Here is a 23,553-nt window from a genome sequence, read left to right as displayed (position 1 = left end):
AGGACAAATAAAATTGTATAACCTTCCGGAAACAAGGACTTGCTTTTCCTTAAGAGTGTGTTTGGATGAGGGAATTTAAAATTCTTAGAAATTTTAAATTCTAAGAATTTCAAATATTTCAATTGAAATTCTTTTATTTTCAAAATTTTGTGTTTGGACAAAAAAAAAATTGTGAGGGTGAAAGAAAATGAATGCAAAGAGAAGAGAAGATAAGGTTGGTGTGCTTCCAAGGAGAAGAATACTGATGCGGCATGGAAAGTCGCAAAGGAACAGGGGCACACCGGCGTACACCACCACACCCGACCACAGTATTCAGTTAACAGTGCAAGGCATGACTCAGGCCTTCCGCGTCGTCGAACACCTTTGCCGCGTGATGGATACGACAGTTGCTCCCCAGACTAGTGGGTGTAGTTTTACGTGTCCCCCTACGCCCACACCTGATTGATGTTCCACGAGTTCAGATAGTATTTCTTGAAGAAGAGGATCATCGGTGTGAAGGAAGAGTCGCGAGTTCGAGAATGAGATTTTGGGAACTTTCAAGTGAAAGAGAGAATGAAAGTTATAAAGGAAATACACGAACGTTTTAGAAGATTCTTATATCAAGAAAAGAATTTCAATTTCTCACCTTTTAGGAGGAAATTAAAATTCCACATTTTTAGTTGTTTAAAATTCTGTTTTAAAATTCCAAAAATTTAAATTCTCTGATAAATTACTTCCCTAGGTTAAAATTTTCAATCTAAACGAACTCTAAGGCTACACAATTTTTATGTGTTCCGGATGGTTCAATCGGTAAGTTATATCTGCTCCTAAGACAACATCCAGTGGTAATTACACTAAATTACATGTAAAAGCTTGAAAATAATGAACTAGTCCAAACATTGTAATTGAGTGTTTTTCAGAATCAGGGACTAGGTTTTATTAACACAAACTGCTGAAAAAAGAATAAAATATAGAGAATACATTGACATAGACTTACATGAAAAATACAGAAAACTGTATACAGAAAGCAGAAACTAGCTTCCGTCTAAGAGATGGGACATCAATCTTGTGTAAAGGAAAATTCTAACCTTAGGCAATTTCAGGATTGTCATTATCAACCAACACTACATGTACATGAGACAGATGAGCACCATTTGAAAACACCATCAAGAAGTCATGCTTCCCTGTTTTGCCTTAAGGACAAGCTCTTCAGTGGTGGTGCCAATGATATCGTTAGCCCGTTTTAGCCCGACACATTGATATCGACCAACAGAATCCTGAATTCCAAGATAAGCTTCCAGTCAGCAACAAAGAAATTGAAATCTTCATAGAAAATTTTCTTAGGGGGATCACAATGATTGAAAATAATCTTCTGGTAATCATACTGAAGATACACAAAGCAAACCAAGAAAGATAAAAATCCACAAGTTTTAATTTTAGTTGATGTTCTCATTCAGCCTGAAATATATATTAAACTCTGTAAAATGATAATCAATGTGTTCAAGAATGCATTCCTAATTGAAAGCAAAACTCAACTAATAGTTTTTCAAATACTTACAGACAAAACATTTGACAAAGGTTTAAATGACACAGGTTTATTTATACCGCTATAAAGGAACCACATGATCTTTACCATCTGCTTTTTATTTTAAAGAAGGCTTAAATATCTTTTTAGTCCTTGCAATTTGTGTTGTTTTGCTTTTAGTCCTTATAAAATTATTTTTTTATTTTTAGTCCTTACAAATTATGTTTGTTTTGTTTTTCGTCCTTATGATGCTTAGATAACACTTTTTTCACTGTTCAAAACGCTATCTAAAGAGCGTTAAAGACTAAAAACAAAACAAACATAATTTGCATGGATTAAAAACAAGAAAATAATTTTGTAAGGACAAAAAATGTATTTAAACCTTTAAAGAAATATAAATTTCCTACTACTGTTAACATACTCATCTCACTTTAAAATGTAGTTGCAGAGAGATAAAAGAGTGTGAGATAAAGAGAGATAACAAGAAATTGAAATAATAAAACATAGGTTACAGAAAAAAGAAAAGTTTTCCTCTAAAGAGATGCAGTATTATATACAGAGATATAATCACCGAAGATTAGAATGGGAATAATTTAAGGAATCTCACTCGAGTAACAATTCCCAATTTCTCTAATTTCTCAACAGCATCATCCACATCAAAATTACATTCCTCATCAAACTCTTCTTTGATTAGTTCCTCACACCATTGATCAAGATCCTGATCCATATAACCAAACAGCAAATATAAGTGCTTAGATAATAGTAATAGAAATAGAAACCTTGTTTTTCTAAGTATAAAACAGAATTTGAAAAGAAAAACAAGTTTCTAAAAAACTTGTGCTCATGGATATACCTGTCTTGTAGCTTTGCCCTGTTCCATCAGAATAAAGAATGAAACTATAACCTCTTTGACCTACACATTTAAAGAGTTACAAATTGGTAGCCATTAGATTAAATCTTTGGCTGGTGAATAGTTACATACTTAAAAATGAAATGTGAGCCAAAACTCGTAGTAGCAACTAGAGTCCACAATATGATCTTCCAACAATCTAATCACGCATTTCAGTCTTAAAAGGTTACAGGCTTACCAGTACACTTGATTATCACATATAAAGTAGCATAATCCCAAGGCCCAAATAACAGCTGATGCTACCAAATTAAGTTATCAGATACACACGTCAGAAACAGACACATTTCTGATACTATTTAAGTAGTGGATGCATTTTCAAAATCTTCAAACTTTTATTTCCTAAATTATTAGACTTTTAAAAAATGAGACACGAATTGAGGAGTATTTGCGAGATAAATCCAACGTATTGTTTGCTTGTCTGCCAAACAGTATCACACTATATTTTTCACTCTGTATGGGAACAATGAGAGGAGGATTGCTTACAGTAGTTGTGAAAGTTAGATTCTTCAGGCTTTCAACCTGTTAGATTAATGTGTTTTTTGTATATGTTTTATTATCTCTCTTATTTTGCACTCTTTCTATGCTGTACAAGGGGCTGCAGTCTGCACCCTATCTTGTCACATCTTGTTGTGTACTTGTTTCTTCTTTATATATACAATAGTCTCAGCTGAGTGCAAATGGTTATGTTCTCCAAAATATGAAATTCATAGTCGTAATTTGGTATCAGAGAGAGAACAGTCCTGCTCTGGAGTCTCATCGTCGTCTGTTGTCAACCACCACCGACCACCGTCGTTGACCGCCAGAAAATTTTCCAATGAACAAAAGGTTAGGTGCGCCTTGTTGAGGGTGAGCCAACCCAAGTGGTTTCGAGAGCAAAAGCTCTCTTACGCGCCGTTACAGTACGCTCTTCTGTTAGGCACATGAATCTCAAGTGCTGCCTTCCCATCACCGCATTGCCGTCGCGCCATCACCATTGTCTTCATCGGCCTCTTTTGGACCCATTCCAACCCCTGTTTGGCTCCAGTTGTCATATCAGAGAAGTGAACATACGATCCAACCATTCTTGGGTTTCTTTTGGCTTCAGATTTGGGTGGTAACCTCTTTGTGCTCGGAAAATGGGATCTACAGTATCTTTTGTAATCTCTTCCTCTACAGGCCCTATTTCTCCCTTCTCTGCAACTCCCACTATCACAACTGAGAAACTCAACTGGAAAAATTATCGGTTCTGGTCTGATTCAGTTGAGTTGTGGTTACGTGGTCAAGGATACCATGATCATTTGGAGAAGGATGTGAATGAAGTTCCTGTTGAGAATAGAGCTCAGTGTCAGAAACTTGACTACTAGCTATGTACTATTCTATGGCAATCTGTAGACCAGTTGCTAGAGATCCTTAGGTCATTCAAGAACTGTTCTTTTTGGAGGATGCCCAGGATGTTTTTGCTAATGACATTCAACGTCTGTTTCATTCAACCCAAAAGGTTGTTTCCCTCCAACAGACCAACCATGATATGGTTTCACACATGGCTAATGCTAGAGCTACAGTTGAAGAATTGAAAGTATTCCTTGTATGTGATTCTGCAGAGGAAATGAAGAAGAGGCTTGATAAACTGTTTATGATTTTGATCTTGCAGAACTTGCATTCAGATTCTGATCATGTGCATGATCAAATTCTGTCCGGTGATCAGCTTAGTCACTAGACTTCTCCATGTTCCTACTTTGGTGAAAGGTGAAAAATGCAGCTGCAACTGTTGAGACTTCAGCCATGGTTGCCTCTCGTGGTAGGGGTAGAGGGGGTCGTGGTAATAGAGGAGGAGGACATGGTGGTAGAGGTGGTCGTGATAAGCTGTGGTGTTCTTATTGTGGAAAAGAAAACCATACTCAAAATAGTGTTATGACCTACATGGTTGGCCTGATAAGGCAGCATATGTCTCTACATCTGAAAAGGCTGAATCCCAATTTTCTGATGAAGAATATCAGGAATCCCTGAGGCTGAAATCTAGCAGCCAAGCTCAATCCTCTTCAATACCAAGTGTTTCAACAGCCTGCATTTCTCAATCTGTGAAAGGTCAAGGTCCATGGATAGTTGATTTAGGTGCTTCTGATCACATTTCTAGTAATAATTCCTTGTTTTCCTCTATCTCCTCACCCTATTACATTAGCCAATGGGTCTAAAGCTGCATCTTAAGGAATTGGTCAAGTTCCTTTTTCTCCCTCCTTGAATTTAAATTCTGTTTTGTATATCCCTAATTGTCCTTATAACCTAATTTCTCTAAGTCAGTTGACTCATTCCTTAAATTGCTCAGTAACATTTAATGTTGATTCCTTTGTTATACAGGACCGTGGTACGGGCCAACTGATTGGTGTAGGACATGAATCACAAGGCCTTTACTATTGGGAAACTAGCCATTCTGTGTCTTGTTTTGCTTCTTCATCTCCAAAGCTTTTACATGATCGTCTAGGTCACCCAAGTGTAGCAAAGTTGAAGATAATGGTTCCATATCTCAACAAGTTATAAATGTTAGATTGTGAATCTTGTCAATTAAGCAAACATGTTAGGTCATCTTTTCTAAAGCAAACTGAAAAAAGATGTAACTTAGCTTTTTCTATCATTCATTTAGATATTTGGGGACCAAGCCGGTAACATCTTTTGGTTTAGATATTATGTTACCTTTATTGATGAATACTCTCAATGTATTTGGATTTATTTAATGAAAGATAGATATGGACTTTTGTCTATATTCATGTCCTTTTACAATGAAATTAAAAATTAGTTTAGGAAGATTATTAAAATTCTTAGAAGTGATAATGCTAAGGAGTATTTCTCTTCAAAACTTTCTATTTTTTGTTCTCACAGGAAATCCTACATCATTCCACATGCCCTCACACACCACAACAAAATGAAATAGCTGAAAGGAAAAACAAGCATCTTGTTCAGACCGCACGGACATTGTTACTTAGTGCAAATGTTCCTGTTCACCACTGGGGTGATGCAGTCCTCACTGCCTATTTTTTTAATAAATAGAATACCCACCTCATCTCTTGAAAATAAAATTCCTCACTCAATCCTCTTTCCTAATGAACCCCTGTATCATGGTTCTCATAAGGTCTTTGGATGTACATGTTTTGTTCATGATGTTTCTCTAGGTCTTGACAAGCTCTCAGCAAGAGCCATCAAATGTGTATTTCTTGGTTATTCCCTCCTTCTAAAGGGATACAAATGTTACTCTCCAACCACCAGAAGATACTACATGTCAGTTGATGTTACCTTCTTCAAAGAAACCGTGTTCTTCTCCAAACAGGATGATTCCAACTCTATACAACAAGTTTTGCCTATTCCTTGTCTCAATGCAATAGTATCTCCTACTCACACAACATCCAATAAAGGAGAAATTCAGCTCTCTTCTCCAGTCAATCATCAAGATGAATTATCTCCAACTTCTGTCTCTACCCTCCAGAGTGGGACACAAAAAGATGGTGATTCCAAAGTGCATGAAGATACTCTTGATTCATGTCCTTCACCCTCAGTTGTTCCTACAACTGACCCTTCTTCTTCCTCATCTTCTCATGATCCAGATTCAGGTTGGCCCATTGCCCTTAGAAAAGCTATTTGGTCTACTCGAAATCCTCATCCTATTTATTTGAGTTATCATCGATTGTCTCCTTCATACTTCTCCTCTATTTCTTCTTCGTCTTCCATTACTGTTCCCAAGAATGTTTGTGAGGCACTTGCTCACACTAGATGACGACAAGCCATGATTGTTGAAATGCAAGCTTTTGAACATAGTGGTACATGGGAGTTAGTTCCTCTTCCACCTGGAAAGAAGGTTGTTGGTTGTCAATGGGTATATGCTACCAAGTTGGTCCTAATGGAGAAGTTGATTGTCTTAAGGCTTGATTGGTAGCCAAAGGCTACACTCAAATATATGGTCTTGATTATGGGGATACTTTTCCTCCAATGGCCAAGATCACTATTGTCTTTCTCTTCCTTGCCATGGCTGCCATTCATCATTGGCCTCTTCGTCAGTTAGACATTAAAAATGTTTTTCTTCATGGTGAGTTGGAGGAGGAGATTTATATGGAGCAAGCTCCTAGGTTTGTTGCTCAGAGGGGATCAGGTTTTGTTTGCAAACTTCATTGATCCCTTTATGGTCTTAAACAGTCTCCAAGAACTTGGTTTGGAAAATTTAATCATGTTGTGCAAAGTTTTGGGATGAAACGAAGTGAAGCAAATCACTTTGTTTTTTTATTGTCACACTTATCCTGATAAATGTGTTTACTTAGTTGTTTATGTTGATGACATAGTAGTTACAGGGAATGATGATATCAAAATCTCTCAGTCGAAGCAACATTTGTCCAGTCACTTTCAGACCAAGGATCTTGGCCACCTAAAGTACTTTCTTGGTATAGAGGTAGCTCAATCCAAGGAAGACATTATTATCTCAGAGAGGAAGTATGCTTTGGATATTTTGCAAGAGACGGGCATGATTAACTGGAGACTCGTTGATAGTCCCATGGATCCAAATCAAAAGTTAATTGCAAAACAAGGTGAACCATACTAAGACCTAGAAAGATATAGAAGATTAGTTGGGAAACTCATCCATCTTACTATTACCAGATTTGACATTTCCTTTGCAGTTGGGGTCGTTAGTCAGTTTATGCAAGCTCCTTATGTTGATCACTGGAAGGTTGTTCGTCGCATTCTCAGGTATATTAAGAAGACTCCAAGATAGGGATTGTTGTATGAAGATAAAGGAGACACTCAAATTTCTGGATATTGTGATGCTGATTGGGTAGGGTCCCCTATAGATACTGCAGGATATTGTGTGTCTATTGGAGGAAATGTTATCTCTTGGAAGAGCAAGAAGCAGAATAATGTTGCTAAATTTAGTGCAGAAGCGGAATATAGGGCTATGACTTTAGTCACATGCAAATTAGTGTGGATCAAACAACTTATTCAAGAGCTAAAGTTCGGTGAAGTTCAGCCAATGAAGTTGTATTGTAATAATCAGGCAGCTCTCCATATTGCCTCAAATTCAGTACTTAGATTTGGAGGTAGTGAGGAAAATATCACTCTCTTACTTCTTTCATTCAAATAACATAGATATATATACAAAGAGGAGAGAGAGAAGCTTGAAAGCTTTGATAAGACAGGACACACTGCTGTCTTCTACTATAAGCTAAAACAGATACAATAATCTATTCTAAAGATACACATAATTATAACACTCCCCCTCAAGCTGGAGCATATAAATCGTATGCTCCAAGCTTGGAACATATAATCTGAATCCTAGGCCCCCTTAAGGGTTTAGTCAAAATATCTGCTGGCTGATCACTGGAGTTAATGAACTCAGTGACAATTTCTTTAGACAGTAATTTCTCCCGAATGAAGTGACAATCAATCTCAATATGCTTAGTCCTCTCATGGAAGACGAGGTTTGAAGCAATGTGAAGAGCAGCTTGATTATCACAATATAGCTTCATTTGCATCACTTTGCAGAAATTCAACTCTTCAAGAATTTGCTTAACCCACATAAGTTCACACGTAACCACAGCCATAGATCTATATTCAGCCTCTGCACTAGATCGAGCAACAACAGATTGTTTCTTGCTTTTCCAAGAAATAACATTCCCTCCAATGGAGACACAATATCTGGATGTGGATCTCCTATCCATTGGACAACCAGCCCAATCTGCATCACAATACCCAGATACTTGTGTATTACCTTTGTCTTCATAAAGTAATCCTTGTCCTGGAGCTCTCTTAATGTATCTAAGAATATGTATAACAGCATTCCAATGATCAATACGGGGATTTTGCATAAATTGACTCACCACTCCAACAGCAAAGGAAATATCAGGTCTGGTGATGGTGAGATAAATGAGTTTTCCCACAAGTCTTCTATACCTTTCAAGGTCAGGATACATTTCACTCTGATCTGCTAGAAGCTTCAAATTCGGATCCATAGGGCCATCAACAGGTCTACAATTCTGCATGCATGTTTCCTTCAAAATGTCAAGAGCGTACTTCCTCTGAGAAATTACAACACCATCTCCTGACTGAGCCACCTCAATACCAAGGAAGTACTTCAAACTTCCCAAGTCTTTGGTCTGGAAATGACTGAATAAGTGCTCCTTTAGTTGACCAATCTTAGTAGCATCATTCCCTGTAATCACTATATCATCAACATATACTATCAAATAAACACACTTCTCAGGGGATGCATAACAATAAAAAACAGAATGATCAGCCTCACTACGTTTCAACCCAAAAAGTCGAACAATATGACTGAATTTACCAAACCAAGCCCGAGGGGATTGCTTCAACCCATAGAAAGATCGACGCAGCTTACAAACAAGACCATACTCCTCCTGAGCAACAAACCCGGGAGGTTGCTCCATATAAATCTCCTCTTCAAGGTCACCATGGAGAAATGCATTTTTAATATCAAGCTGATGGAGAGGCCAATGACGCATGGCAGCCATAGCAAGAAACAGACAGCCAGTAGTAATTTTAGCTACCGGAGAGAAGGTGTCACAATAGTCAAGGCCATATATCTGAGTATAGCCTTTAGCTACTAAGCGAGCCTTAAGTCGATCAATCTCACCATTAGGCCCAACTTTAACTGCGTAGACCCATCTACAACCCACTGTCTTCTTGCCAGGAGGAAGAGGGACAAGTTCCCAAGTACCACTATGTTCAAGAGCCTGCATTTCATCAATCATAGCCTGTCGCCATCCAGGATGACTAAGTGCCTCATGAACATTAGACGGGACAGAATGTGAAGACAGAGAAAAAACAAAAGAAGAATATGAAGGAGACAAACGATGATAACTCAAAAAATTATAGATAGGATGAGGATTACAAGTAGATCTAGTACCTTTCCGGATGGCAATGGGTCAGTCTGAATCAGAGGAAGGAGAGATGGCAGGATCCATGGCTTGAGGAGTGATTGAAGGAGAATGAAAATCATGAGGTGAACCTTCAAGTACTGGAGGGCCAACATCAGTCGAGTGCGGAGGAGAAGATGGAACTTCACTGACATTTTGGTGTGAAGTATCTAGAGGACAGGGAGAGGGAATTGGAAGAACGTTCTGGATGGAAGAAGAATGATCCATAGATGGTGAAAAGAAGGGTGTGTCTTCAAAGAAAGTTACATCTGCAGACATATAGTATCTCCTAGTAGAGGGAGAAAAGCATTTGTAACCCTTTTTAAGACGAGAATAACCTAAAAAAACACACTTGATTGATTGCTCGGGCAGAAAGTTTGTCTAAACCGGGAGAGAGATCTTGGACAAAACAAGTACAACCAAACACTTTAGGTGGAACATGAAATAATGGATCATGAGGGAAAATGATTGAGTGAGGAATTTGATTTTCAAGAGAGGATGAAGGCATTCTGTTAATTAAGAAACAAGCAGTAAGAACCGCATCCCCCCAATGGTGTGTAGGAACATGAGAGGCTAACATTAGTGAGCGTGCGGTATTAAGAAGATGACGATTTTTTCTTTCAGCTATACCATTTTGCTGTGGTGTATGGGGACAAGTGGATTGATGTAAAATGCCTTTGGAGGATAAAAGGGAGGAAAAGTCATGAGAGAAATACTCTTTTGCATTGTCGCTTCTAAAAATCTTAATTGTTTTTTCAAATTGGTTTTCAATCTCATTGAGAAAGGACATAAAGATACGCAAAAGTTCAGATCTGTCTTTCATTAAATAGACCCAAGTACATCTAGAAAATTCATCAATAAAGGTTACAAAATATCGAAAACCAAAAGATGTAACCCGACTTGGTCCCCAAATATCAGAATGAATGGTAGAGAAAGCTGAATTACATCTTTGGACAGTTTGTGGAAATGATGACCTAACATGTTTTCCTAGTTGATACGACTCACATTCTAGGACTCTAAGATTCTTCAGACCAGGAACCATCATTTTCAGCTTTGGTAAGCTTGGGTGGCCTAGACGATCATGCAAAAGTTTGGGATTTGAAGTTGCAGAATAGGAAACAGATAAGTTGGATTTCAGGTAGTAAAGTCCTCTTGATTCACGTCCTTCTCCAATCACTCGACCCGTGCCATGTTCCTGAATAACACAGGAATTAGAAGTAAATGTTATTGAACAATTCAATGAACGAGTTAACTGACTCAATGAAATTAGATTATAGGGACACTTAGGAATAAACAAAACAGAATCCAACTTTAATGAGGAAGACAAAGAGACTTGACCACTCCTTGAGCTGCAACTTTGGAACCATTAGCTATAGTAACAAAATGGGGAATTTTTGGAAAAGACATGAATGTAAAAGCGGACTTGTTACCAGAAATATGATCAGAGGCACCTGAATCAAGTATCCAAGGACTAGAACCGTCAATAGATTGAGAAATGCATGCTGTTGAATAACATGGTACAGAGGAAGATGAAGCCGAGCTGCTGGATTTCTCAGATTTCAGCTTCAAATACTCTTGGTACTCTTCATCAGAGAACTTAGACTCTGATTTTTCTGTCTGAGCTACCTTGGCAACTTTTTTAGGAAATCCATGCAGGGAATAGCAATTCTCTTGAGTGTGACCCATCCTCTTGCAATATGTGCATTGAGGACGTCCACCTTTTCCACTGCGGCCTCCTCTACTATTACGGCCTCCCCCTCTTCCACGAGATGCAACCATTGCTGAAGTTTCCACCACATCAACTGGATTTTCTTCTTTCAGCGCATAAGGCACACGAAGTAACCTAGTGATGAGAGAATCTATTGATGGAACTTGATCTCCAGCAAGAACTTGATCACGCACATGATCAAAGTCAGAGTGTAGACTCCTCAGGATGAGGACCATGTAAAACTTATCCAGTTTTCTATTCATTTCTTCCAATGAGTCAGCTACCAGAAACTTTTTCAGCTCTTCAACTGCAGCCCTAGCCTTTCCTACATGTGCAATCATGTCATGTCCAGTTTGTTTGAGAGCTGTAACCTTCATGGTTGCATCAAAGAGGCTTTGAATGTCATTTGCAAAGATCTCTTGGGCCTTTTTCCAAAACGAATGACACGTTTTGAATGACCTAAGGATCTCCAAAATATCTGGCTCAACTGATTGCCATAATACAACACAGAGTTGATAGTCAAGCTTTTCCCACTCAAATTTTCTGTCATTTGGAACAGCATCAACTCCTTTCTCCAAATGGTCATGATGTCCTTGGCCAAGGATTCAAAGCTCCACAGAGGCAGACCAAGATAGATAATTTTTCCTGTTCAGTTTTGTAGTTGTTATTGTTGGAGTTCCAGAAAAAGAAAAAACTGGTCCAGAAGAGGCCATTTCTGATCAACAATGGAAGCCCAAAGCAACAAAGAATAGAAGAAGGCACATGCAGGCACAAAGACTTGCCAAAATAAAAAAAACAACACCTGAAACAGGCTCAGAGAAGAACGACGAAGCTGCCGGAACAAGCTGAGCGAGCTTCCGACGTCGGGACGGCGGCGCGTGAACCACACGCGCCTGAAAACACGAGGAGCTGTGGCGGCGCGTGACAACTCCAATGGCGACGCAACCTGCAGGGTTGGGTCGCGCGTTCCAGGGCGGTTCGAACCCTAGGTTCGTCGGAGAGAATGGCGGCCGGAAGTGACGGCTGGCGGCGGCGGACGGAACCCGCTCTGATACCAACTTAGATTTGGAGGTAGTGAGGAAAATATCACTCTCTTGCTTCTTTCATTCAAATAACATAGATATATATACAAAGAGAAGAGAGAGAAGCTTGAAAGCTTTGATAAGACAGGACACACTGCTGTCTTCTACTATAAGCTAAAACAGATACAATAATCTATTCTAAAGATACACATAATTATAACACCAGTGTTTCACGAGAGAACTAAACATGCAGAGATTGACTGTCATTTTGTGAGAGAGAAGCTGCTGACCAAAGAGATTAGTACAGAGTTTGTCAATTCAAATTATCAGCTTGCTGATTTTTTAACCAAATCATTAAGGGGGCCTCGGATTCAGTTTATTGTTCCAAGCTTGGAGCATATAATTTATATACTCCAGCTTGGGGGGGATGTTAGATTAATATGTGTTTTTTATATATGCTCCAGCTTGGGGGGATGTTAGATTAATATGTGTTTTTTATATAGGTTTTATTATCTTTCTTATTTTGCACTCTTCTCTGCTGTACAAGGGGATGCAGTCTACACCGTATCTTGTCACATCTTGTCATGTACTTGTTTCTTCTTTATATATACAATAGTCTCAGCTGAGTGAGACAAGTTAAGTTCTCCAAAATATTTAGTTCATAGTCTTAACCTTTATTTCTGTCCATAAAAGATAACAGTGCAGTAAATGATGTGTTTCAATACTTTCAAGTATCAAATATGGTTTCAAAATTTTCAAAGTTCATCTTTTTGAACATTATATTTCTAAAAGAATATATGTACGTTGGGGAGAAATCACAGCCAATATATGATTAAGCTTGCTTACAAATAGAATCATGTTTTCCTACCTTGTGAGAAAACATAGGCATATGCTTGTTAAAAGAAGTGGTAAAACAAGAATTTTACAAAAGCTAAGATATACACACACATGCATGCACGCACACTGTTAGATGAATTTCTCACAAAATCCACCTATCAAATTGAAAGATTGTTATCAAACTTATCCAATACTGTTTAATATCCCATCCTGATATGCAAAAATATAATACTTCTTAAGCAGAGGATACTTAATCACACACAGTTGCTTAGATTCAACAGCTGGAATAATTAAAATCATTGTATGTGCTGGATTCTTTGGTAGTGTAGCAGTGTGTGTCATAAAACAGACAAGGAAAATTGGTCCTCTATCTCCCTCACATGCACACGCAAGTTTTGGTGAATTGCAAGCATCATATATGAAATACAAAGACATCAGGTGATAAATTTTAATATCCAATATATAACAATCTCTACTCCATCAATGTTCCTCAAGATTGACAAACACATACCAAAACATCAAGTATCTGGTTATACAATTAGTAGTAAGTTAATAGCAAATGTAAAGAAAGAAATTGTTACAAAACATTTGTCCTAGTAAAAGAAATGGGAACCACTAAAAGACAAACCCATTAGTTCACAAACCAGCCAAGCTGCCCAATTGGAAGGTGTATAGTATACTATACTATGAGGCATAGTAAACCAAAGGAGCAACAGCCTGATGGCAGTTACTAATAGAAAATAACTAGTGGCAGTCACATATTAGGAGTCTCTGAGATATTAGGAAACTGCCTGATGGCCGTTGTGAATAGAAAATAACTGATGGCAGATACATATAGGGAGTATTTGCGATAGTAATTAGGTAAGTGTGTCGTTCTTTTCAATTTGTGGACAAAGAATACTCTGTACAAGACTTGTCACTGGGACAACGTGTACTGTTGTATTGTGTGTGATTTTTGTGTTCAGTAATATATTTTACCAGTTTATTACTAGTGCTCTATCATCCATCATGTGGATTATGCTCAAGAAATGTCATATCAATCAAATATTTTTTTATATATTATATTTTAAAACCAATGAGGGCGAGCCCTGGCACAGTTGTGCCTTGATGACCGATTGGTCATGGGTTCAAATCCGGAAACAACCTCTTTGCATATGCAAGGGTAAAGCTGCTTACAATGATCATCCCCCATACCTTCGCATAGCGAGGAACCTCCAGGCACTGGGGTACGCTTTTTTTTTTATATTTTAAAACCAATATTTCAAAATTTATTATTTAACAAAGTAGTATTAAAAACAAACTCAACTAATTCTAATCTGTATTTTTCACTATTCAGAAAGAGCACCTTGCATGACTCCAGTAAGATTGATAAAGCATACATAGTGTTGAATATCCAGATCCCTTCTTATATTGGTATCAGTTGATCCTAACCTCTATATGCTTATGGTGTTTATTCATAACATTCAGACGTGCAAGGTTATCAAATCTGAGATCCTGCCTAGGGATTGTAAGACACATAAAATGTGTGATAATAACAACTTACTTAAAATACAAAACTATATTCAAACAAATATAACTGCATATAAAATAACATAAATAAGCAAAATAGCTTAAAAATCAGAACTCCATGACATTTTCACACCAACAACGGCTCCACCAATGACATTTTAATAACAGCAAAACTTGAGAACAATTACATCCAACCAAAAGAGAAAAAAAAAACACCAAAACAGAGCACAATTATATGGACTAACCAGCAAGTATTGAAGCAAAAACAAACCAGTCAGCACTCACCACAAAGACACAGAAACAGATTGAAGAAACGAGTTCAAACAAAACCCAGATCAGCTAGAGTCAAACCAAAGCAAGAAACAATTGAGGGTTGTGCAGAAATAAGCTGGCCAGTTTCAGGTACAATTAGAACAGCCAGCCCTATCCTACTTTCTAAACAATTCTAAAAACATTAACAAAAATTATCAATATACTGATTTGATTTGAAGACAAAAAAAAACACAGAATGCATCAAGCTGGCACTTACTTCCTGTTGAATGACATCATCACACAAATGAAGAAGTGTACCCTTTCCACTGTCAAGTTGTTTGTCATACATTGACTGTGTAATCAAATTTTGGTACTGAGCCATGTTTTGTTGGAACCTATGGGGAAAAGAAATTAGTGGCAACTAGGTTAAATATCTTTTTCAAATGCATTTACTTCTATACATCTCAAACTAGTAGAATGCGGCAATAATAATGCGAACAAGATTCAATAAGCAACATGACTATTGAATAATGACTAGTTCAACCAAGAATTGGTAGAAATAGAATGGTTTAATGAAAAAAAAAGAACAATTTAATAAGTCACCGAGTGGAGAGATTTCTTTAGATTACTGTTCATAAAGAATAGATCAAGTTTCAGAGCCATATGCAGGTAATTTTCACAATAATCATTGTATAGCATATATTTGCAATGATAGGAAACGATCAACATACTTACGTGAAGTATGTCTTAGCGATATAACCAATTACTGTGGAGAGAACAGCAATGATGACCCACCAATCAGCTGAAGGCATTTCAAGTGAACTAACAACAGCAACCTGTGAAGAACATTATATGCATTTGTTCAGGATGAAGAAAAACAATATCGCTAAAATGGAAACACTAAATTGAGGTTAAAAAACTAACCAAACCAACTATAGCTGATCCAAGAAACTTGACCCAATCCATTGGAGTTAATCCAGGGTTTTTCTTTTCTGGCTGCCAAGTAACAAGTTCTTGACCAAGGTTACTACTTGTATTTGTTGGGGGAAAGTTAGTAATAAAAATTAGAATGTTCATTAAAAGCTTCACAAATGAGGTAACTCACAAGAACTATTTCCATATCAGCCATTGGAATGTTTTTGAAATGCTTCACATATATTCCTCGTTCTTCTTTTGATTTGGTTCTGGCTCTCCTGAAAAATAGTTTGCTTCTTAGATTTCAAAATTTCAACATAAGTTTGAGATATAAGGCAGATCTACCTGTAGACAACAATTATCCTATCAAATGTTGGTTCTTGGATTAAGGTCTTGCCCAGCAAATTATGGAAACTGGAAATTGCAGAAAATCATCACATGAGTGACCAGATCATCACACATTCAAAATTTATGCAATGTAGATAATGAGCCTCATTTTTGGTGAGAAAGAAACATCATGTGCTTCAAAGACAAATCAGTAGACATACTAAAATTTCTATATATAATTTAAGTAGTAGATTTTATCACAATAGAATTCTCCATGCTCATATAATGAAAGCTTAAGGAAGACCAAAAACCTCAATCCAGGTTGACTATTATCTTGGAATTGTTAATTGTTAATGGTTAGAGATGTAATAATAAAATCATTCATGTGACTTCACCTAACAACTTCAGTTTTTAAGATAGTTCAGTCACCTAACAAGTTTTTAGGATAGTTAGTTCAGCACAAAGTATCAGAGTCTCAGTGTTCACGTGATCTAGAGTTCAATCGTCATGGTCCTCGTTCTTCTAATAAAAAGTTGAATTTCAGTATAAGGTAGGTTGAACAGTGCATTATTGATACTACAAAGCCAAATGCCAAAGGGCTCTTAAGTTAAGGGACATGTTACAAATATAATATAAAACCATTCATGAGTCTTTACCTAATAACTTTAAGGTTTTGAGATAGTTGTTTCATGACCTTAACTTCTATTGGGGTTGTACTACTTTGATGGTTGTAATTCCAGAGTAAGGAACACACAGTACCAAAATTTTATGTGATACAGAGCATACAATGAGAATTTTAAATTTTCAGTTGAATGAAAGCTGCCAACAATCAGGATTTACACAAATCTAGATTATCAGAAGCAATAGCATTCAACTTGCAGATAATGGTGAATCTTACACGAAGAAATTCATCAGATAAGCATCTATAACAAGTAATAATGTTATTATAAAGGCACTGGTCCTCATCCAGAAAGAACAATGCAGAGAGAGAGAGAGAGAAGCAATTTATGACCTTAGTTGCATATTTTCAAGACGTATCCGTTCAACATAAAGGTCCTGCCCATCTGCTCCAGAGTTAATTTCATTGTCCTTCTTTGGATCTTTCTTATTGTGCCTTTTTGACCTTCTGGATAGAAGCTTTTCCAACCTGCAAGCAGTACAACTTTAAAAGGTTTCTATGAACAGAAAAGAAAAGAAAAAAAAAAAAGCTGGGAAGCATGCTGTGTATACTCAGGTACATTCACATGTATAGATTAAAAAATATTTTCAGTACACAGATGAAATGTCTGTTTGGGTTACCATTGGAAACCCTTCCGACATAATTTTGCCAAAGCAAGACCCTTATTACTTCTCTGTTTAGATGCATTTTATTATTTTACATTGGCCTTTTACATCTCTTGCTGAGACAAGGTAATATATTAATCAATATCATGACTTCTCAAAATGGATTATTCATTAGCATCAAGTACTAAATTTTCCAGACTGAGTTTGCTTACCTAGTTACTCTCAATAGATATGCCCAAAAGCGTCCAATAAGCATGTCCACTTTCTCCATCACAAAGTAGTCAGTTGTTCGATCAATTCCAATGCCACGTCGAAAGATAACATACTAAAATAATATGATTTATTAGCTTTCCATTTCACAAACAGAATAAGCTGCTGATTAAAAAAAAACAAACAGAATAAGCTCAAGGAACAAAACAACAATCTTTAGATCAGTGTTTGTATTTGCAGGTTCAGCTCACTTGTTTTGAGGAATTACATTTTTTCCAATCTAATGCAAACAATTAAAGTAATAATTGTGAACCAGCCTCCACTGTGAGTGTACAACAGTGTATGTGTGAGAGAGGGAAGGATCAACTACAGTCCAGCATCAAACAAGTAACAAAAGCCAAATAATATCTTGTGATGTCTACAACCTTCTTAATGTAGAAACTTCTGCTCTTTAGTTGACAACTTAACATCACAATATTGAATGACTACCAAAAGTCTACTACATCAATCTAGAGCTGTCAAATGGGTCAGCCTGACCTGGCCCATCAAGTCAAATGGTGAAAACGGGCTGGCCCAAATCTCTCATAGGCCATGTTTTTTGTGGCCCAGTCTAGCCCATTTGGCCTGGCCAAATTGGCCTATGTATTTTTTTGCTTAAATTTATACTAATTTTAAAAGGAAAAGTAAAAATTTTAAAAAAATGTTGGGCCAAGAATTTATAGGCAGGGCCAAATTGGCCTAGTTCTTTTTAGGACAACTTTTTTACATCAATCAATGTGACTCATGATGTGCTGCCAAAACTCAGTGCAACTTCATCAATGTTTTAAGGATTCTGTTTCACCAACAAGGATGGACTACCGATATTTCAATATAAAATATTCTAAGCCACTTGGAGTGGGCTGGTGGTGAGGAGTTTGGACTTTAGACAGCATGTAGAAAGTCCGTCATTGTAACAAAAGGATTTTATAGAAGACAATCTTATAATTATAGAAGATCAGTTCAACAACATTCATGAAAGAAGGATATAGAACTAGAACAAGTATCAAGGCATCATCAAGCCCTCTCCCCACTGTTTCATTTAAAATAAGAGAAGTCTATCTCCTGTAATGAATATTTTGTGAATTAATCAGCATGACAACAAAGATTCTGATTTCCAACAACGAATCTAGAAGAATGCTTCAATAACTAAAAAAGGGGGTAAGGAGCCTGCAAACATTGGAATAAAGACTCATAATTGCATTAGTATCATACAGCATCGAACTCACACACACGCCCACACCCACAGGGGGGGGATAACAGAAAAATGAACACCAGAGAACCAAGAAATCCTTCGTGGATAAGTACCTCCTACACTTGATTCAGAGCCATACCTTATCAGAAAAATCTGGTAGGTCATCATGATGATGCTCTTCAAAATATTTCTTCAGAAGTGTCTTGTCAAGCTTCATCAGCAAAAAATACAGACATCAGCAACTATTAGCAGCAAAATCAAGCATCTCAAGGTACCATTTTCCATTAAAGGAGCATTATTATGCACAAACCTTAGATTCATCAACAGTAATGGGAAGATTTAGAAGATATTGGCCTGAATGTGCAACATCAATCTCATCATCAGTCACTATCTTGAAGTTGCTCTTTTCCATGACCTATATAAAGAATCGAAGTATCTTCAGATAACTTAAGAAACAATATTCAGTCTGATGTTATCAAATATTTATGTCACCAAATTAGTCACTTTGAAGGATTAATGTAAGATTTTAGTATTTTTAAGGGACTAATTTGGTGACAAAAATCTTTAAAGGACTAATGTGGCGGCAGGCTGGCACCATAACCTTTGGATGACTAGAGCATTTACTCCTTTATATCAATACCATAATCTTTAGGTTTTCAAGTCTATATTATACTAACAATATCTCCAAAATATTGACACTTGAATGCATGAAGTAGAGATGGTACCTGAAATAGGTATGTCAAGAAATTCTGTTCAAGCACATCAATTTCTTCGGAAGATAACTTCTGCTGTTCCAACTTTTGCGCCCCATGTACAGGGTCAAAGAGGGAGTATAGTTGCTGCAAGCTTAAAGGAATCAAGCTCCATAACAACCACAAAGTAACTATAATTATGTCAGAAAAATCAAGAAATAGATGATACCATCAAGTCCTCAAACTGTAGAAGGTACCAAGCTCGAATTGTGTACTCTATTCTCTTGCAGAGCTTCAAGAACTCAGCTCGGTCAGAACTATGTTCTGCATATAATACCCAAAATCTCATACCACAAAAAATATAACAACATTGAAGGAAGGAACAAAAATTAGCCAAATTTCGTCATCTAAACCAAGGTTGTCAAACTCGAGAGTTTACTTAAACTCATAAAGTTTCCATAAACTCGACTCGTAGAGTTGACTCGTAAACTTGTAAGAGTTTACATAGTAGAAAAATAATATTGAAAAACCTATTAATGACATATAGACTTAACAAAATACTCTTACCACAACAACAATTTAACATTTGAACGGCATAATAAAGCCAAATAACAAAACAATAATAAAGTGTAACAATACATTATTAATAAATAATATCAAAATACATAGATGACCAAATTGGATATAAAATCATAAAAACTTAAGTTATTAAAGTGATAACATTTTTTGAAAAAAATATTTATTTCTTCAAAGTGTTCGAGTCATGGTAAAGCATTGTCGTTGACGGTTCTATGGGGGCAGGCGGGAAAGAATTATAGTTGATTTCAAACTTGCTACCTAACTCGAGAGTTTATGCAAGTTTACTAGAGAGTTAACTTGTTTTGTCTGTGTAAACTCTAAAATCGTAAGAGTTTAAGAGTTAAAGTGGGTTTTTTTAACTACGGGTCTAGCAAACAAAAATTTGAGATAGGATCCTGCTCAAGTAGTTATACCAAATTGAAAAAAAAAAAAAAAAAGCAAAGATATCTATATAAAAAAACTCTAATCTAAAAGAAAAAGGTTTACTCTTTACTGTTCTCAATAAATAACTCGAGAATTTGATAACCATGATTTAAACTAAAAAATATATACAAATCTGAACTCCATAACAGCACTCAAAAACTAAATTACATAAAGGGTCCAGAAATATCAGTGAATTTCATCCCAAATTTGTTTCTAAAAGGGGGAAAACAACACTAATTTCCACCCCCACCCCCCAACCATACTCCTCAATTCCAAGAGCAATCACAACACAATCACAGCACAACAGAGTGAAAACACTCCCCAAACATGTTTTCATAACTACCAAAACAACATCAACAACAAAGAGACCAATTTCAGGTGCCAAATTGGAGCAAAAAAAAGGTTCAAACAAAAAGCAGTACCAATAAGATTGGCCAGTGTCATTGTGAGCTTAGGCTTCAGAATTGGAATCACGGATTCCCGCTCTAAACGTATAACTTCATTCTTGCTTCGATCCACTTCATGCAAATGTGCCATTTTAATTTCTGGCTACCCTCTTCGTAGTTTCAGCACCCCTCCCTAAAAATATCAAAACTTGGAACAACGAAGGCTAAAAGGAACGTTTTTTATGCGGTATATGGAAAAGGGTAAATGAAAGAGAGGCTAAAAGAAACGTTCATATTCACGCTTTACGGTGGTATAATGTAACCGCAGGCACCAATAAAAGTGACGAAACCACTTCTTGGAGAAGGTGGAAGTGGGTCACACCGGTGCGTTTTCGACCAAACGAAGCTTCGGTTTCTTCTCAAGTTGGAAAATCTACTTCAAGATGGAGAAGCGATTGTTCATCACTCAGTAGAATCGAGTTACTTACCGGGTACACGAAGTTTACTAGTCACTTACTAGCGCGTCAATCCAACACTGAAATTTTGATTTATCCAAAAATCACAGATCATCATTGATAACAGTAGAAGTCAACAAATTTGTTCGTGGCGAAAAAATCACGTATCATCATTGATAACAGTTGAAGGCAACAAATTTGTTGAAATTAATTGAATTAAGTGTACAGGATTAAGATTTAAAAGGATTTTTAAAAATATTTTTTTATATTTAATTATAACTTTTAAATAGTATAAATAAATTTTAAGACATTTAATTAGGACTTTTAAGATTTTTTTTAAGAAGATACCAATGGTATTTAATTAGAATTTTTTATAATTTATATAAAAAGTTTTTTATATTTAAAATATATAAATTTTGATAGATTAATTTTAAGAAGAATTTTGATAGATTTTATCAAACTTTTTATTATAATAAGACATTTATGAAACAATCTTACTTAAATTCTTTGAGATTTTTTTAGATTTTTTTCTTTTTTATTAGTTGTCAAACTTTATTTTTTCTCATCACAAATATTTTCTATTCTCTTTAATATTATTCATCATGTGTCTATCATATATATTTCTCATATTCTTTTGGAATAAAATAATGTCAAATATATTTCTCTTCTCTATGATTAATAATGTCTTTTCTTATATTAATATAGGTTTGACGTAATATTTTTATGACTGTTACCATTAATTTTATTATCCACACGACTTAGAAAATCTTTTACCAATCTTCTACACTCATTATTACTTTCTAATATATATTTATTATTGCATCTCATTTAAACATGTCATTAGATTTATTATAAAATAATTATACTAATTAAAGAATTAAAAAAAATCAACATATAATTTTAAATCTATAGTTCATATCTAACACTAAGAATCAGTGGATACTATTACAAGAAAGATGAGTATACGATGACATAAAGCTAGAATTAATATAGTTATTAAAAGATTAAAAAATTATATTAATTTTACTTTTTTTATTCAAACTTTATCATTTCTTATTATTTTTTCATTAATTCTTGTAATTTTGAAACTATTTTTAAAAATTTATAAAATCCTTCAAATCTTATAAATCTATAAAGTCATTTTAAATTCTTTAAATTTTTATGATATAAATTTATTAAAATCCATATTATCATAAAAACCTTATAAAAAAATTTTATAAGTCATAATATTTCTACATAATCTTTAAAATATATCAGACTTTTTTAATCTTTTAAAATTCTAATACAATACACTCTCCTAGTATAAAAATATTTTCATGATATATGGAGTTATAGACCCTCTTTTTTTAGAAAGAAAAGAGGTTATGCTTCCAATGATAAATAATTGGATAAATAATCAAATTCTTCTTGAAAATGTGATACAGTATAAAATTGGTTTTTAAAATATAAAAAATATAAATTTAGTCTAAATATATAAAAAGTACGATAAATTAATCATATATTTAAATTTGTAAGATTATATTATCATTAAGTTGTAATGTTCGAGGTTAATTAAATAATAAGTTATATTTTTTAGGACTAATTTGATATTAAGTTTCAAAGTTTAAAGATTATTTTGTTATTAAATTGACTGCAAAATTAATTTGTTGTATTTTTTTCATATTGAAGAACTAGTTCTGAATTTTTCATCTTTCAAAAAATAAATTTATCATTATTTTACACTTTCATAGAAAATTTGATTATTTATCTTAAATATTTTTATCAATTTTAATACTACTTTAATTATTTAAAAAATGTTTAAGATTCCAATTTTAATACTACTATTATTTAATCAGATAATTTTACCCATTTTAAAAAATATGTTACCTAACTACAAATCACAATTTATAATAATTTTTTTGATTTTATGATAATTATTTAAAAATTATATCCAATATGATTTTTTATTGATTAATAGTGTAAAATTATGAGTTTTATTATATTTTATTAAATCACAAATTATTATATATAATAATTTTATTAATTTTTATAATAATTTTTAAAAAAATTATATCTATTATAGTTTTTAATTGATTGATAATACAAAAAATTATAAAAATTAAATTCTTGTTTATTAAACTTATTTTTACTTTTAATTTCTTAAAAAATAATGCTTGTAGTGTTTTTTTCTTTTTCGACAATCTTTTTGTCTTCTTCTATTTACACTCTGTCGGTCGGTCGAGTCAGAATTTGATTGGACAAAGCTTTGAGTGCAAGTAAGATATATTGCAGGTTGTCTTTTCTTATCATTACATTAATTACATTAATTTTAATACATTATCTAAAGAAATGCTGAGATTTTCTTCTTTTTTTCGTAAGAACATGATGAGATTACAGTAAACACCCTTTCGATATTTTTCCAAATGAAATCTTTATTACAGAA

The 23,553-nt window shown here is 35.0% G+C and overlaps 1 protein-coding gene across 2 annotated transcripts; it reads right to left on the bottom strand.

The window, feature by feature from the left end:
- Nucleotides 1–852: 852 nt before the first annotated feature.
- Nucleotides 853–21,287, bottom strand: LOC114400273. Of its 2 annotated transcripts, XM_028362638.1 has the most exons (15): nt 20,713–21,281; nt 19,518–19,612; nt 19,322–19,435; nt 18,907–19,011; nt 18,736–18,807; nt 17,368–17,480; nt 16,884–17,018; nt 15,890–15,958; nt 15,735–15,822; nt 15,554–15,625; nt 15,365–15,465; nt 14,907–15,024; nt 2,358–2,417; nt 2,112–2,222; nt 853–1,256 (listed from the first exon to the last, which is right to left on the bottom strand). In XM_028362638.1, exons 1-15 carry the CDS (start codon nt 20,825–20,827, stop codon nt 1,146–1,148), a joined length of 1,479 nt encoding a protein of 492 aa, XP_028218439.1. In that variant the 5' UTR covers nt 20,828–21,281; the 3' UTR covers nt 853–1,145. The 2 variants fall into 2 exon arrangements, with proteins under 2 accessions (XP_028218439.1, XP_028218440.1); XM_028362639.1 differs by lacking the exons at nt 2,112–2,222; nt 2,358–2,417 and having other exon boundaries at nt 20,713–21,287.
- Between the last annotated feature and the right edge of the window lie 2,266 nt (nt 21,288–23,553).

This window comes from Glycine soja, chromosome 19 (genome assembly GCF_004193775.1).
Source record: "Glycine soja cultivar W05 chromosome 19, ASM419377v2, whole genome shotgun sequence".
Taxonomy (NCBI): domain Eukaryota; kingdom Viridiplantae; phylum Streptophyta; class Magnoliopsida; order Fabales; family Fabaceae; genus Glycine; species Glycine soja.
This window is presented reverse-complemented; position numbering and strand designations above follow the sequence as displayed.

Bases quoted from the DNA above. Each gene is read 5' to 3' on its own strand.
- LOC114400273 (XM_028362638.1), bottom strand. From the start codon at position 20,827: ATGGCACATTTGCATGAAGTGGATCGAAGCAAGAATGAAGTTATACGT. The intron at 15,025-15,364 runs GTAAGTATGTTG...TTTTCCCCATAG, and splicing joins ATCGCTAAGACATACTTCAC to GTTCCAACAAAACATGGCTC. The intron at 2,418-14,906 runs GTAAGTGCCAGC...TTAAATGTGTAG, and splicing joins ATGATGTCATTCAACAGGAA to GTCAAAGAGGTTATAGTTTC.